General features: G+C 39.9%; 1 protein-coding gene across 1 annotated transcript in view; it reads left to right on the top strand.

Annotated features, from left to right (window-relative positions):
• Positions 1 to 16,976, top strand: part of ryr2a (ryanodine receptor 2a (cardiac)) — a 368,896-nt gene that overhangs the window by 311,985 nt on the left and 39,935 nt on the right. The window contains 11 exon segments of the mRNA XM_036571987.1: positions 528 to 607; positions 1,777 to 1,853; positions 2,063 to 2,136; positions 4,714 to 4,731; positions 8,419 to 8,499; positions 10,326 to 10,414; positions 10,561 to 10,689; positions 11,197 to 11,301; positions 11,714 to 11,795; positions 13,001 to 13,803; positions 15,464 to 15,967. Coding sequence (XP_036427880.1) covers positions 528 to 607; positions 1,777 to 1,853; positions 2,063 to 2,136; positions 4,714 to 4,731; positions 8,419 to 8,499; positions 10,326 to 10,414; positions 10,561 to 10,689; positions 11,197 to 11,301; positions 11,714 to 11,795; positions 13,001 to 13,803; positions 15,464 to 15,967 — 2,042 coding nt within the window.

A 16,976-nucleotide genomic window follows, 5' to 3' on the forward strand; every position in this document is an offset into this window, starting at 1 on the left:
CTAGTTGCATGCTAGTTCCTCCATAGGTGTAACAGTTGGGGAGTTGAGGCACTGAGTAGCTTGATTAGGGGCAATCCAACACTCCTGGTCATCACAGACAGGGGTCAGAGCACAGACACAGGCAGCAAGGAACCAGACAAAACTATAATCAGAAAAACAGTAAACAATAAAATGCATGGAAAGAACGGCAAGACTTCACAAACGAGCAAACCAGACAGCGCAGTATATATACAACAGACTAAAATGAGTCCATGAGTGAGAACCAGTGCAAAATGGGAGAGTCCATGAAGGGGCAACATCATAACAAGAGAATGCTAGCAGAAGCAGCATTTTCTGTCAGTGCATCAGTGTTGCCACTCACTGCTTGTTAATGTGTTTATTATGTAATTAATAATCATTAAGAAACACTTTTTTTTTTTACAAAAAGCCTCCTGTAAAATTATATATTTTTTTAGAAGTGGTGTCTTTTTGACCACCATATCGCTGCAGTGATAGAGATTGTGACTCTGTTCTAATTGTGCCTGCAGGTGAGATGGGACTGATGGTGGCATCCACACTAAAGCTTGGGATTGCTGTACTCAATGGTGGGAACTCTACTGTGCAGCAGGTAAACACTTTGGTGGATTTTGCTTAGAGAGCAGCAGCTGCCAGTATAGCACAGGGGTCGGCAAGCCAGATGTTATGAAGAGCCGTTTTGTCCTTTCAACAAAAATCAATCCGCCACATTTTATGACCATTTATTGAAGTAACGTTTTACCACCCTGGCTGTAAATATGTCTCAGTAAGTGCTAATGTCCCAGTGTAGACTAAAAAAATACAATATAAATGAAAAAACAGACTTACCTCGCTCTGCTTTAAGCTTTCACAGCTATAGTCGCTTTTCTCGCATCTCCGGCAGGAAACTTTTCCGCAAAAGTGCAGTTGTTTCCAGTAAAATGTCTCAAAAAACATTTGATTTTTTAAGAGGCTGAAGCTGCTTATCATTCGCCAGCTTTTTGGTCGAATTTTCCCGTTCTCGTACCAAATGGTGCCCGAGGAGCCAGTAAGTAACTGCTGCATCATTTAAGGTGGAACGGTAAAATTCGAACAAGAAGCTGACGAATGAGAAGATGACTTCAGCCTCGCGACTTTTTAGTGTTTAAAAGCTTCTCCCTGCAGATTAAACGTATCAGGCAACCAGCTGGAGTGCTTATAAATGTAAATAAGTCCATTCGTCTCCACATGATCAGTGTCCATCTTAAATCTTTCTTTCTTTTTTAGGCGAGATTGTTGTCTGCGTTGCTATGATACGACCGGTAGTCTGTGCACAAGTCTTCAGGGTTAAAGAGCGAATTAGCAGTTCTACATTAAGTCCAGCGTTTAAGACCATTTACTGTTAAACTGTGTTATAATGATCAGCAGAGCTTTATTTTACTGCAAAGGAGGATTATTTTATTTTTACCTAACAATCGAATTCTGCCGTAGAGCCTCAACAGGGCAGTAAAAGAGCCGCATGTTGCCGACCCCTGATCTAGCGGATTACAGTATGCGGAACACATTCACTGTATGCATGACATATTTAAACTCTCAGTCAGAAATTTCTGCAAATGGTTCGTACCACAAAACTCCCTCTAAGCAACAACCGCAGTCTAACATACATACATTTACTGTGCATTCCTTTGAAAACTAATATTCCTGGGGCAGCTTTGCTGCTGTTTTAGCTGTTCCTGGTTGGGGCTTTAATAACACAGTGCTCGTATTATTTCTGTAATCTTTGTTATTTTTATCCACTGGTAGAAAATGCTGGACTACCTGAAGGATAAGAAGGATGTGGGATTCTTTCAGAGCCTGGCGGGACTTATGCAGTCCTGCAGGTAAGACAGTAGTGGCTGGTTCTATCAGCAGGGCTTCCCTAAGGCTTTATGTGAAATAAAACCAGATAAGTAAAAGTTTGGAAATACTTTTAAGTAACCGCTTTAAAACGAATTAGCCACCTGTAAAACAATCTGGACACTGGCATGTTGTCACCAGCAAGTCTCTGTCTGTCTGTCTGTGTTTTGTTTGTTTGTTGTGCTTATAACAGTGTTCTAGACCTGAATGCTTTTGAGAGGCAGAATAAAGCTGAAGGTCTGGGGATGGTGACGGAAGAAGGATCAGGTATGTTTACCGTATAAGGAAAATGCGAGAAGTTCAGCCTTTTCCGATGTTGTTATGTTCTATATATTATTGTCATAGCAGTAATTACATATTCCAAATCATATTTTTCTAACTTAGTTTTGTAGGTTGGCCACTATTCTCAATACACACCCAGTGTTTACTCCATCTAAACATCATACATTTATCCATTTTTCACATCTGGTTTTTTTGTTAATGTTGTGTAATGTTGATTTGAATACGATTCAGCTGTGGTCTTATGATCCACATTCATGATTTCCAATGTACATGTCAGTTATGTCTTTAATAACATGTTTTGTTTTATTTTCTTATTATATGTACGTGTTTGAGTGTACATACAACTGTTTGATCAAATGATTGTGTTCTTGTCTTTTCATATTTGTCATCATTAGTACTTTGCAGCTTAATTCGATAGATGATGATCTAAGACGATACTTCATTCCAGCTGTTTCTGAACTTTTGAAAGGTGTTGATGTAGTGTGCACTAAGGGTACCATGACAAAAAAAACTGATTTCCATCTTTGTCAATAAATGCTGAAAAAGAAGGTAACATTTCCGAACGTTTTCTTTTTTGGCAGTTGTTGTCTTTGCTACTAACTGATCGTCACTGCAGAACGATTTTTAAGACTTAGACTTGTTTTTAAGGAAAATTTGTCTTGTCCTCAGTTTGACCAGATTTTTTGCCCATGTTTTTAAACCTCTTTGTCTCATTGCTGTCTTACGAGTTATATTATAGTTCCGATTTTGTTTTATTCTTCATTTCAACATGAAAATGAAGTACAGGTTGTTTTCCTATTGTTGCAGTTTGTTTCTTTTCCCATGATTTTGTGCCCTTCTTTTTTGTCATAATACCCTTCTATTAAATCAGAGGCTTGTGCTGTCTTTTATTGCTCAAAAAATCCTTTGCTCTTTCTTTTGGATTCAGTCAGCTACGTTCCTGCTGCATTCTTTAACTCCATAATGACTTTTTAGAACCGTAGTGGTATAATAACCACTATTGTGCGGTAAAATAACAATAGTGGTGTCTGCAGAATGATGCACTTGAATCAAATCAGTGATCTGCTCTAACTGCCTCCTGCTGAGTAATTCTGGTTGGTAATGGCTTAATAATTAAAATATGAAGCTTTCACAGTGATGATGATTATTAGTCATCAAGTCATTGATCAAGTGTATCATTGTTTTATATGTAAATAGTCAAAAGATCCTTCTAAATACATAGTGCTGTGCAAAAGTCAGAGAGCACCTTTATTTATTTAATGTCCAATTTTGATGATTTTTGGGAGGCTGGGAGGAGTGAGGACACAGGGAGCAGAGTGTGGAGACCGAGTTTTCTTTTTTATTCCAACAACAACACGAATCACTCGGCTTTTTAGCCAGCTTACACAATGAAAGGGTCTTTTCTTTCTTCTGTGTCTCCACTGATCTTCTCTCTCTGGGCTCTGCCACCTACTGAGAGAAGACAGGGCTATTAGTAGGCTGGCAGAAACAACACACAGGTGAATCTCATCAGTTATTTAGCCTGGTGGTTCGGCGTGACTGGCTCTCCGTCTTGCATGTGACGCTCGACTACGCACCCTGCTCCACACCAGTCCTTGTGGCCATTAAGTACAAGTTGTTCATTTTTCTGTACCAGGAAGATTACATTTAACACAGTGGCTTCAACAATTAAACTTATATATATATTAGAGCTTTCATGAAAGCATCAGAGACTTGCTTTGAGTTTTTCAAAAGAAACCTGCAGAGATATTTATTTCCAAAGTTCTGTCTTAGACGTTGGTTTTCACAAACGCATCCAGTGAAGTTAACGTCTGGACTCTGGGATGGTCAGGCCATTATTCTGACAGCACCAGCAGCTTCTTTGTTTGACGGGTCTATCTCCTTTTTTAGTGAGGGCTTTTTAAGTGCTGTTTATCTGATGGGGACAGTTTTGGTGGGCTACCAAGTCTTGTATGTGGTTGTTAGGTTTTCCATTTTTTCCATATCTTTCAAGCATTTTTTTTAAATTTCAGTTTTTCCTCAGAAATATCTCCTGAAAAATGACTAACTTGTACTTAACAGCCATCTTGACTTTAATTGTTTTGCTTTTGCACAGTACTGTAAACAGTCAAGATTATACATTTTTAAAGATATGATTGTGAGATTTTTTAAAGATATAATATCAAATGTACAATTACTTGTGTTGTCTTTAATTATGCTAATAGACTTCCGAAGTTTTATTTATTTATTTATTTATCTATTTATTTATTTTGTCTAAATGAACAACTGCAAGCAAAGATAAGTCTAATGGCATTTATTGTGCTTATTCCAACTTAACGTTTTTCCCAGGCGGAATTCCTTCAGAATCTACATTTAGCACTTACAGTGCAGTGATTTCATGGCAGGTTCAGATTGATTCATTACTTTCTGGAATGCTGATGATTGAATCCAAGTTCATCTTTTCCCACTCAAAAAAAAAAAAAATCAAAGTTTGACCTTGTAATCTGTTTGACCTCTCACTATTTTCTTTCCTTTTTTCTTTTTTCTTCTTTTGGGTTCATGTACTGTCTTCCCCCTCCTCAGTCATCACCCATGAGCGTGGTAATTATGCACTTCTGCTGCCATTTTGCTGTGATTTTAGCTTTGTGTCTACTCTGTTCAGGTCCTGAGCCCTGTTACATTACGTAACCGGCCCCATCCCGACACCCACACGCGACCTCCTGTAACTCGCCCCTCCTTGCTCCGGCCCCTTTAGTGCCCCTCACAGGCCCTCACGGAGCTCCATAGCACCTGTTCTCCCATGTTTCTCTTAGACTACTGCCCTGCCGCAGACCTGTAGCCAATCACACACTTGTTTTTGCCTCCCTCTCAGGATTTGCACAGTTTCTGGCACGCTAGATGTAAGAGCAGTTAGGTGTTTTGAAGCCCCCCCTCCCCTCCACTTCCCCCGAATCCTGTCCCTGTTCCGTCATGTCCCCGTATTGTCCCTGGTCTCTTGCCGCAGTGGCTGGTTGTTTTTAGTGGAGAGCGTCTGTGTGGTGTACTTTCCTCTCTGTAATCTCTCTGTACTGCGTCTCTTTGGACTCGTGGCTTACTTGGCTGCACCGATGTGTCCGAGTGAAGGGTCACTCCATAGCCCTCGTCCACCCCACCCCCTCACCCACACCCCAAAACCCCCTTCCTTCTGCTCTTCCTCCTGCTCTTCCTCCTCTTCCTGCTCCAGGCTGTTCAGTCTGTGTTCCGTGACGTACTCACCGTTGTTCTCGCCGTTACTTTAGTTTGTTTGTTTGTTTGTTTGTTTGTTTGTTTACTAGGTTGGAAGTGTTTTTTTTATTTTTTTCTCCACATTTGTTTCCTTTTTTTTCTGGAGTGACACCTGTTTGGTTTGAATCTGTTGCTTTGTTTCTTGATAACACTTTTATCCGAAGATCAGTGTTGTGTTTTTTGAACTTCCATCCATGTTTCTGTTTAGTGGTTCCATCTTCAGACACACTTTTAGAAGTGCGGTTGTACATTTTAACTGGTGACGAGAATGATAGACCAGAGGAAGTCTAACCAAAATCAAATGTTTTATCCACAGATCTTTTTTTCTTTTTTATTACCAGGATTATGCGATATTCACTTTGTCTTAAAAGTGTATTAACATAGTTGCATTGTAATTAGAGGCGAATTGCACTGATATTTTCAAATTTCTGCATAGTTCAGTCGTTAAGATGCGAACAGTGTATGGAGAAACTTGCCGAGTCAGAAATGTTCCCAGTGGTGGTGATAGGAACCAGACGTCTGAAGAGTTTGTCTCTAAAAGCTCTCTCTCAGAAAGCTATTGTATGAATACACTGCCTGAAGCCTGAGATATTGTTTTATAATAGTTTCTAGATCAGATTTTGGCCTAAAACTCAATGCGTCTAAATCCATTTATGATGGAAAGGTACATGCAGGGCGTCATAAGGCAAAATAGTCCCCAAAGAAAACTTATTTTTAAATTTAACACTATTTTAGCGATCATCAAAATTACATATATCAACTCAGGTGTAGGTTCACTGGTGATTTTGGATAATAAATATATGGCTACATTTGTGTTGCAGACCATTGTGACACCTGGTTCCTATCACCACCACTGTAAAGAAATCAGAGTCGTTAGGTTTCTCTACTGTGAGCCATTTCAGACCACTCCGACTTTGTTTCTCACAACTGAATTATGCAGAAATTTTGAAAAATCAGTGGAATTCTCCTTTAAGACGGTAGTATTGCTTAGGTTAATAAAATGCGTTAGAGTTGTATGTTCTGTTGCATGTTAAGTATGAGGCAGCTGCAGAGATGCTGTGAAATTGCAGTGTGTAAATCAATGAGTTTGTAAGGCTTCTGTTCTGGTTTATCATCGTATGAAAAATAAGCCTGAAAGTGCATCTCATTCTTCAGTCGTCAGGAGTAAAAATGTGCACATTTACGTATTTATCAGTGCACAATTTCATATAAACATTATGGTTACCCCTCAAATGGCTCTTTGGGATGAGAAAAGTAAAAAGCCAGTGTTGCTCATACAAGGCGAGTAATATATAGACTGAAACTGCACTTTCAAGCTAATTTGATGTAACTTATGTATAGCTTTTGTGTAATTAGGTAGACCTGTGCTCATGATTATCAGAACTATGTATTGTAATTGAACTCATTTCAGAATCACTCTTTGGACGGTGCTCCCATATTCATTAACCATGAAAACCCTGCATGGTTAATGCAGCATTTTTTTCCTGTAATGCCTCTACAGCTTGCAGACCTAATCAAACAGAGATCAAACATGTTGCTTATTTATGCTGGCTATAAAATATCGACCTGAGCTGGACTCAGATGCTCATAAAAATGCTGTATTTGAACGTAACTTTGATATTTTTGATATCTACAGATATTTTTCTGTTTTGTCTGTGTTAGCGCTACCTATATACTATAAATATAAATATAAAGGCAAATATAAATGTAAATATAAATATAAATGCAAACTTACGACACATGATTTACTGTGGAAGTCCACTCTTGCCACCAGATAGCAAGAGTGGATTTTTTGAAAAAATGCCCTTTGATGATAAAACAACTTTTTTCAAAATGCCTTTTAAAATTACCGTAATTAATATAAAATATCTTAAGCAGGAATGTAGTGGAGGATAAATACATGCAAATTCTGTTTATGTACCTCATAACTTTTGAAAATGTACCTTGTTTTGGAGTTAATGTATCTCATTATCACAGAAAAGAGCTGCAAACCATTCTGTTCTATTCTATTTAAGCATTCTCCTGGTCCGCCATGACGTCCTCCGTCTCCTTCCACCAAATCCATTCAGCAAATGCGAAAAGAACCAAAGAAACCATATTAAATCCACACTATGCTTAGGGGCGTATGTTATTTTGCGTATGCTAGCCTTTTATACCTGTAACATGCAGTTGTTTTTCTGTGAGCGCCGTGCTACTAGGAGCAAGATACTGTGGTGACAGTTTTCATTTGTAAAAACACTGGATTGGAGAAATGTTTCACTTTGCAGTGCTTTGCCACTGCTGGTATGTGGAAAACTGCAGCTTGTGCAGAGAATCTAGATGTGGAAACAGAATACATAGCATAATTCATTTCTAGAAGAACATAAACACGGTTCCTAAAAAAAGAATGAGCTCTATGCAGAGTTTTCCATTTAACGTTATAGCTTATCAACTACCAGCTTTAACGAAGATGCAGTCGTGACCTATGATGGCCAATCAAATTGCTTTATGGACTGAAATTATAGGCTTTGTTTTCCGTCTTTGCACTATTATGTAGTTGGGTGCTCACTGAAGTTTAGCGTTTATCCACTCCTGCTTGCTGATTATAAATGCTGTAATATTCACACAAACCCTCCCTCAAATATACACACAGAGCATCTATACCTTGTGCTAACTGGAGTAGTGTGAGAGCAGCTCTACTGCACCTTTTGGTTGTGACGTGGTAAGTTCAGTCATCAAGAAGGTCGGTCTGGCTCAGATCAGCTGTCTCAGCAGTTGTTTCTGAGATATTTATGCAGATGCTAAATGGAACACATCATCTGAACTATCTGAGAGGCACAGGAATAAAATGCTGCTATCTCTCCCCACATTGCTCATGTTTTTACATACTCTGATAGCCAGTAGTGTGTCCCATCTGTGCGTGTGAGTGTGAGAGTTGTCTGAGGGCTGTGCTCGACCCATGACCCTCTCTCAGACTCTGTAGCTGTGTGCCGTTGGTTTTCCGCTGTGGCCCTAACGCCCCTGTGCTCTGGTCTGGCCGTGCAGGCGAGAAGGTCATGCAGGACGACGAGTTCACGTGCGACCTGTTCCGCTTCCTGCAGCTGCTCTGCGAAGGACACAACTCAGGTGAGGAGCGCCACACTGCTCTCGGACTAACGTTACCATGGTTGTTATAGTCTTCAGTTTAGTTTCAGTTACTCTTAAGGGAGCATTTTAAGTGTAGTAGATATTGTTTATTTTATTTTTAGTTTAGTGGACATTGTTTTTATTTTCATTACAGTTAATAAGCACATTTTTTCATTGGTAGTTTTCGTTTAAGTGATAGTTTTACTCAACTGTGATAACCCTGAACGTTACGTTGTCTGTGACTTAATGGTTTGGGAGAGGTGTTGACTCACACACAAGTTTGTACGTAACACGTGGGTGGAATGCGTCTAAATTGCTAGGATTTAACATACAGCCTGTTAGCATACTACTAGCATGATGATATTTTGAATCACAGAGCATTGACTGTATAAATGTTATTTTAGTTTTAGTATCTAACTACCGTAACTATCAGTTTGCATTCAGGTTTACTTTGCAAATATTAAGTTTATCACATGAATAATATACGTATTTTCTGGGATTTACCAGCGTCAGCCTCGTCTGCTGTATCCGTGTTATTAGAGACCTGGTGACCACATCCCTTTGTTACGGGATGGCAGGGAGGCGGACCCAAGTGCAGAGAGGAAAACCTGTGAGAAAGTGTGTTAAATTAATTTATAGAGGCGATGGAGTGTGAATTTGGTGATTGTGCACGTTAGAGTTGAGGTGACCCAGAGCCAGGCTCAAACCGCCGACACACTGATTGGTGGTCCAAGGACTTCCCGCTGCACCACCGGAAAGCACAGGCGATAGGCGAAAAACACTTCAACGAATGGGAAATAAAAAAGTCAGGAAAAAGGCAAACAGAGGGGACGCTGAGAGCAGTGAGCTCAAACAAAGGCTAAACTAGAAAAGTAAAATAAAAGATAATCAGAAAACAAAAAACACCTCTTCTGTAATTATAAGAGGAACTTTATGTTTCACTTGTTTGCTCTTAGTGGAGCAAACACCTTTTGTATGGCTTGGAGCCGTTTGTAGCTCGAGCCTTCTTTTGGTTTTTAAGTAGTTTTGGGGCAATTTCTCTCTTTTGTTTTTTTCAGCCCTCCTTCCTTTTTTTTTCTTTCCTTTTTGTTTAAATACCCACCTGGGCTGCGTACCGTACCGGTCGTCCCTCTGCAAAGGTGTGACAAAGGGCTGCTGCCACAGCCTTAAGTAGAGGAGTCCACAGGTGTGCCAGGTTGGGCCTAATCATCCCGAGGGCTTCTGGGAATTGGAGTTCCCTAAAACTTATGGCACCTCGCCGCCATCGCCCTCGGCTGGTGGCCTTCGGCGCAGGCTGGGCCCTTACACCTTACAAAGAACGCTCTGTAAACACTGCACTTTTAATTCATAGTTACTGTTTATTTGCTGGATTTAACGTAATGGGAAAAAATAAAATCTGGCTTGTGCAAAAGTTATAGCACATTTTATATTTTAGGTTTTATTTTTCCAAATATATCGTGCACTGAAATTTACAGAAAAAAAAATCCATATTTAAGTGTGTTCTCTGTAGAGGATGTGTTAACTTGTTTTCACAAAACATACTTTGACCAGGGGTGACACCAACTGTACTCGGCAGTCCGGCACAGCATGTAAAGCGTTAAACGTAAAGTTTACCACTTTTTCCCTTCTGGTTAACTCAGAAATTCATATGTTTGTAACGACTCTCTGAATGCACCACATTTACAGCGTGAAGAAAAGGTCTACTGTAGAAACATGTGGAACATTTTCTCACCTGTTCAGTGACCTCTTCAGTTATTCACACTGATTGCTTGGAGGTCACTCTGGGCTTTGGTAATTATTTTCCCAATATCTGTGTCATGCGACAGATTTCCAGAACTATCTGAGAACACAGACAGGAAACAACACAACAGTTAACATCATCATCTCCACTGTGGACTACCTTCTAAGAGTACAGGTGAGGTACTGAGTATTCTAGGAGAAGTTCTAGATCTGCTAACAAGATCATGTTCAATTCCTATTCATTTGAACTGATTCTTAGCTGTGTTGAATGGCCATTGTTACCATCACAACTACCTTAATTGTGGTCTTTAATCACTCTAGGAGTCTATTAGTGATTTCTACTGGTACTATTCTGGGAAGGATGTGATTGACGAGCAGGGTCAGCGTAATTTCTCCAAGGCCATCAACGTGGCTAAACAGGTCTTCAATACTCTTACGGAATATATTCAGGTAATTCTATACTTTTGTTTTAGCCATGCTTGTTTGATTCATGTATATAAAGTGCTCCAAAAAAGTATTTAGTTATTTATTAGAACTGGAGCTTTAAGACTAATGTTGCTAACAAACTCTAGAACCTAACAGTCACCCAAGTAGCCAAAATTGTTTCTGTAAAAATCCCGAAAACTCCACCCATTCAAACAGCACCCAGGACTTCATTAAGGTCATGCAGACTTGTCAGTGAGGTTGAGAGGACAGTATGACTTACAGTGAACAATAAAAACAAACTTTTATTTTCTAGCACAATGAACTTGTGGCACTGATACTTTTTGGTGGCCACTGCCGAGCAGTTTGTTAACATGAAACCACTTTAACTCCCTTCTCAGGGACATCAAATGGATGTGGCTCCTTCTCATTCTACCTCATTTTCAGTTTGTAGCTAAGGCTCTATTCATTAGTGGCTCTCGTGCTGGTTGGACCATGGAATGGTTACAAACTTCTTGTCATGTTTTGGCACAGGGTCCTTGCACCGGGAACCAGCAGAGCCTGGCACACAGCCGCCTGTGGGACGCTGTGGTTGGTTTCCTCCATGTTTTTGCTCACATGCAGATGAAGCTGTCCCAGGTAGGGAGCTGATTACTGTGCAAATCAGACTAAACTGTGTCTAATGATGCATAAATCATTTTGTCTGGAATAACTGTCACTAGCCAAGTGATTTCCAGCATGTGTTTATCCATACCTATCCGTTATCCATACCATAAGACATTATCCCTGATACTGAAAAGTGGGTAGTTCACAGTTTTTAGTGTTGGATGCATAGTATTGCCTCTGAGTTCTGATCTCGGTTCTCTGATTATGTTCATTATATGAAAGGAAACGTCTCATCCTGGATCAGTTGTCAATTCAAAAGGCTAAAACAATACTTCCTTCAAAGAAACAAGCTCACATCAGTCCAGATGATGCCTGAAGGTGAATCACAAAGAACAGTGCTGAAGCCATTGTGTTCTTCATGGCGACTGATGTTTCTGTTTTTCAGGATTCGAGTCAGATTGACCTGCTGAAAGAGCTCATGGATCTCCAGAAGGACATGGTCGTAATGCTGCTGTCTATGTTAGAGGGTGAGTGTGGCTTGAGCCGTAGAATTTAGTTTAAGGCATATATTATAGTTTCCGTCAACAAAAGAACATCAAAAATATTACTTGCTTAAAAAAGTGGGACTACCAGGTTTTTGGCAACTAGCAAATTTGTCCACTGGGGTTTACTAGAGCTCTAATCAGGCTTGAAATTTTGGTCCATACTGAATGCAGCCTAATTTTCTGTCTGAGTTTGACCCATTCCGAACCACATTATCAAGCCAAATTCTGTCTGACCCTGACATTAAGATTTTAGGCCGAAAATTATCGTAACCAGCCCATCATCACCCGAAGTGCTGAATAAAATCTGGCAGGATAGTGTCGGTTAGTAGCCATTGTTAGATCATAGACAAATAAAATTTAAAACAATAATATAAAATAATATATCATTACTGTCCACAAAAGCCTATCTCAATTTCTCAAGTCTTTTTTCTTTTTTGTATTTTTCATTTTTCTACCTAACGTTAGCACAGCAGCTGTCCTTTACACTGTGAAAATTTCATGATTAATGGACTGATAATAATACTCCATAATCACTTGGAAAAAAAAAATGTCTTTACATTAACTTACATAAAACTTTTGGACTTCCCCTGTAAAGTTACTATTTTGAGGAATTTTTATATTTTGGACTTTCAATTAAGAAGATTTTTAAGAAAATTTCTAAATTCAATTAACAAGCTGTCCAGAATCAAGTTCAAATTTATTCAGCAAGAAAAACCTTAAGCCAAAGGTTTTTAGTCTGGATATCTTTCCACAGTGCATTTTGTTTTTTGCTCATCCATTTGCTGATGAGGTCTCGTGGATCTTGGTACTAAATGGGTGACTTCAGCATGCCTCCCTAAAAACGGTTGTAAGGTAATGAAAAAAGAATAAAGTAAAGAAGAATAAACTAAATAGAAACAGGCTGGCTTTACAGTGAAACTTTACAGTGAAGCTTTTATGCCACTTGTTCCATGTTGTGAGTTGCCTGAAACATAATTCCCATGCAACAACAGTTACGTGAATCAATTTCAAAACGATACGATGCACCGTATGCTTTTCCCTAAAAGGTCATCTAGTTTGGACAAATATTTCAAGCTCTATGCCATAAAAAACAAAAAGAAAACTTGGTCTATGGACATTTGTACAGTTATTATAAAGAAATGATAACATGCTTAAAGATCACAAGAAATACGTTCTTCTCCTCTCAGGAAACGTCGTGAATGGCACGATTGGAAAGCAGATGGTGGACATGCTGGTGGAATCTTCCAACAACGTGGAGATGATCCTCAAGTTCTTTGACATGTTCCTCAAACTGAAAGACCTTACATCATCAGATGCCTTCAAAGAGTATGACCCAGATGGGAAGGGGGTCATCTCCAAGAGAGACTTTCACAAAGCCATGGAGAGCCACAAGCACTACACGCAGTCCGAGACGGAATTCCTCCTCTCTTGCGCCGAGACGGATGAGAACGAGCTGTTGGACTATGAGGAGTTCGTTGAGCGCTTCCACGAGCCGGCCAAAGACATTGGTTTCAACGTGGCTGTCCTCCTGACCAACCTGTCGGAACACATGCCTCATGACTCGCGACTGCAGACGTTCCTGGAGCTGGCGGAAAGCGTGCTCAACTACTTCCAGCCCTACCTGGGCCGCATAGAGATCATGGGCAGCGCCAAGCGGATCGAGCGGGTCTACTTCGAGATCAGTGAGTCCAGCCGCACACAGTGGGAAAAACCACAAGTGAAGGAGTCCAAACGCCAGTTCATCTTCGATGTGGTCAACGAAGGCGGCGAGAAGGAGAAGATGGAACTGTTTGTTAATTTCTGCGAGGACACCATCTTTGAGATGCAGCTGGCCGCACAGATGTCCGACGCCGGAGAGCGCTCAGCCAGCAAAGATGAGAGCGAGAGGGAGAAACCCGAGGACGAGAGCCCTGAGATGGGCTTCTTTTCGGTTACTACTGTACGCACAGCTCTGCTGGCCCTCCGCTACAACGTCATGCTCCTGATGAAGGTGCTTTTCATTAAGCTCACTATCAGCATAGATGTTTTTAAATGAATAGTTTGTTGAAAAATCTAATTTACAAAATTTCCCCCTTTGCCTAAATAGTGATGTCAGACGAGCAGGTACTTGGGGGCAGGTCGATGCAAAAACACTACAAAAAAAACAAAAAAAAAACGACAGTGCCATCTGAAAGTGCTTTGGCAGCAATAGGACTGGTAACTCTAATCAGATGTAAGATATTGAAATACTTTACTTCCAAGACTAGTGATAAGGGTCTGAAACTTCATCCATCATGTCTAACTGGAAGTAAAGGAGGTAACTTGTCAAATTAAGCTACACACCGTAAAGACCAGAATTCCTAGGTGAAGGAACTCAAGTAGGTCTCATTCAGTTCAGTCTAATGATTAATTGAGAACTAGCATTAAAATTGTTGTTATTCAGAAAAAGACATGATGCTCTGTACCTATCTTTGAAATTGTTAGTATACAGTATTGATATGGTTTAGTACCTCGTTAGCTCAGATAGATGTGAGGAAAACAAAATAACACACACACACACACACACACATATATATATATATTTAAATACATATATTTACACACACACACACACACATATATATATATATATATATATATATATATATATATATATATATATAGTGTGTTACTAAAACAGTAATATTTATCTGAATAATAATGTGAAAAATAAGGGCTGATGTTTACTATTGTTGAGTATTTGAAGGCTGCATGTCATTGTACTAATTGTTTTTTATTGTTCAGTTTTTTTGTAAAGGATTGTCTGCCGAAAGGAATTTCTGGTTTTGTTGTATTGTCAAGTATCGAGAATTGTGCAGTTTTCGCTGGTAAAATCGACATTGACCTCAAAATTGTGGTATTGTCACATCTCTGCCTTAATGGGAAATCAGTACTTATCAAGCCTTGTTTGGTATCTGAAGACCTTTAACTTTGCACAGGACCTACAAGGCTAATATAGCTAACTGCATGTCTGAATCACTACAAAGTTGCCTCAAACCGTGTGACGTTGTTAAGTCGTCTCTAATAGACTTGCTTATGTGTTTTCTGACACTGCTGTCTATAAAAATGTACAAAATGACAAAAGTATGCACAAAATTCTGAATTCCAGATGCCGCTTGTCTTGTTTTTAGCAGTGCATTGTACTTATATCCGTTTTTGCTTTACTTAACAACTCGAGTGTACGATGATTTAGGCCTGGAGTTAGCATGAGGGGGTGTAAGATTCCATTACTTGTCAGTGACATTAGATTTGTCGCTCCAGTGTAAAACTAAAGGAGGAAACTTCAGACACCAGACTTGTCTTGGCTGATCGACTGCATTGGGGGGGTGTGGAGAAAAACAGTGCAAATGAATTTTCTCCCAGAACAATTCCTTTTAAAGGGGAGGCCATAAGGGGTGGCTACAAAATATTACAATGAGATGTAGATGCCTAAGTGCTTTATTCATATGACATATCAGAATAGGTGTTTGGGCAAAATGCTAGATGCATTACAGTGTTCTGGCCTTGTTCTTTTCATTATGTCAATGATACTTTTTGGTAAAACACAGTACATAAAGGCCAGTCCATTTAAGACAGATTGCCCTAATTTAAATTAAGATAATCTAATGTAATGTAATCTAATATAATTCAAGGTGCTGTCCATGAAGAGCCTGAAGAAGCAGCTGAAAAAGGCCAAGAAGATGACGGTGAAGGACATGGTGACCACGCTGGCCTCCTTCTACTGGAGTGTACTCATGGGTTTGCTCCATTTCGCCTTTAGCGTGGCCCGGGGCTTCTTCCGCATCGTCTATAACAGCTTCTTGGGCGGCAGCCTGGTGGAGGGCGCTAAGACAATGAAGGTGTCAGAACTGCTGGCTAACATGCCGGACCCGACGCAGGACGAGGTCCGAGGTGAGAGTGAGGAGGCAGAAAGGAAACCAACGGACAAAACCTCACCTGAGGAAGATCTGGCAGACCTCGCAGTGGCCACGGACGACACTGACCTGCTGTCGGATATATTTGGGCTGGATCTGAGACGGGAGGGCGGGCAGTATAAACTAATGCCCCACAACCCCAATGCCAGCCTGACGGAGCTGCTCAATACACCAGTGCCAGCACCCCCTACGCCCTCACCTGAACTCCGCAGGAGACACCAGGTAACAGAGCCGCACAATGTGCCATAACATATGTAGCTAATTTTAAGTAAGAAAGCCTTTTGTTGACTTCGGTTTACAGCAGACGTATGAACACCATATCCAAACCCCAGTCCAGACTCATTTAGTGGGATTATACTTATACTATACTATATTATATATATACTATATACTATGTATTATAGTTTACTTACATATACTATAACTATACTATATTTTACTGTATGCATACAGTGTTTTTTTTTATATAAGTGTCAAACTCTTTCTCATTCAGTTACTAGAAAAGTACTCCCATTTTAAAAACACTACTACAAAATATTGATGGTGGAACAGCCATCAGAAGACTGTAGTGTAACCCTGGTCTGTGCTAAAATGGAACACCTGTTGATAGTACCTGTCAACACCTAACTGAATATACACTGTTCATAAGGGGCTTTTTCTTCTGAAGGCTTGTGCTTGAATTCTTGACATTTGTTTTAAAGACAAAGTTAAACACTGATGTTAATTCCTATGTATATATTTATTTCCAAAACAAAATTGATGATTTCTTTATCTTCAACTGTCTGGGGTCCACAAAGGCGCCCGGGTGTCAAATTCGATGTCTCTATATGTGTTTATCTATGCAGTAATACAGCGTAGAAAACATTTTTCAAACATTTCCTGAATCTGTAGAGTTTCCATTCCCTGTTATCACAACTCACATCCGGAGTTATGGCGCTATAAAGAGGGATTGAGAAACACGTCATCTGCCACTCACCGTGTGTAATTGGGGGATTTGTGTGTCCGTCTATATTTTGTGTGAAACTGACCAATGGGACGCTCCGGAAATCACTCAGGACTGACCCTTCACATCGGAAACTCTTTATTCTTCATTCAGTCGACATTGAAAACAAGTTCGAAATGGCGTTTACAACCACTGAAGTTGCTGCAGCAGTTTTGGAAAGTAGCAACAAATAACGGAGCATTTTGATATGAAACATACGGGTATCATGTTACAGACGAGTGCCTTTAT

The sequence above is a fragment of the Colossoma macropomum genome, unplaced genomic scaffold (genome assembly GCF_904425465.1).
Source record: "Colossoma macropomum unplaced genomic scaffold, Colossoma_macropomum, whole genome shotgun sequence".
Classification (NCBI taxonomy): Eukaryota; Metazoa; Chordata; class Actinopteri; order Characiformes; family Serrasalmidae; genus Colossoma; species Colossoma macropomum.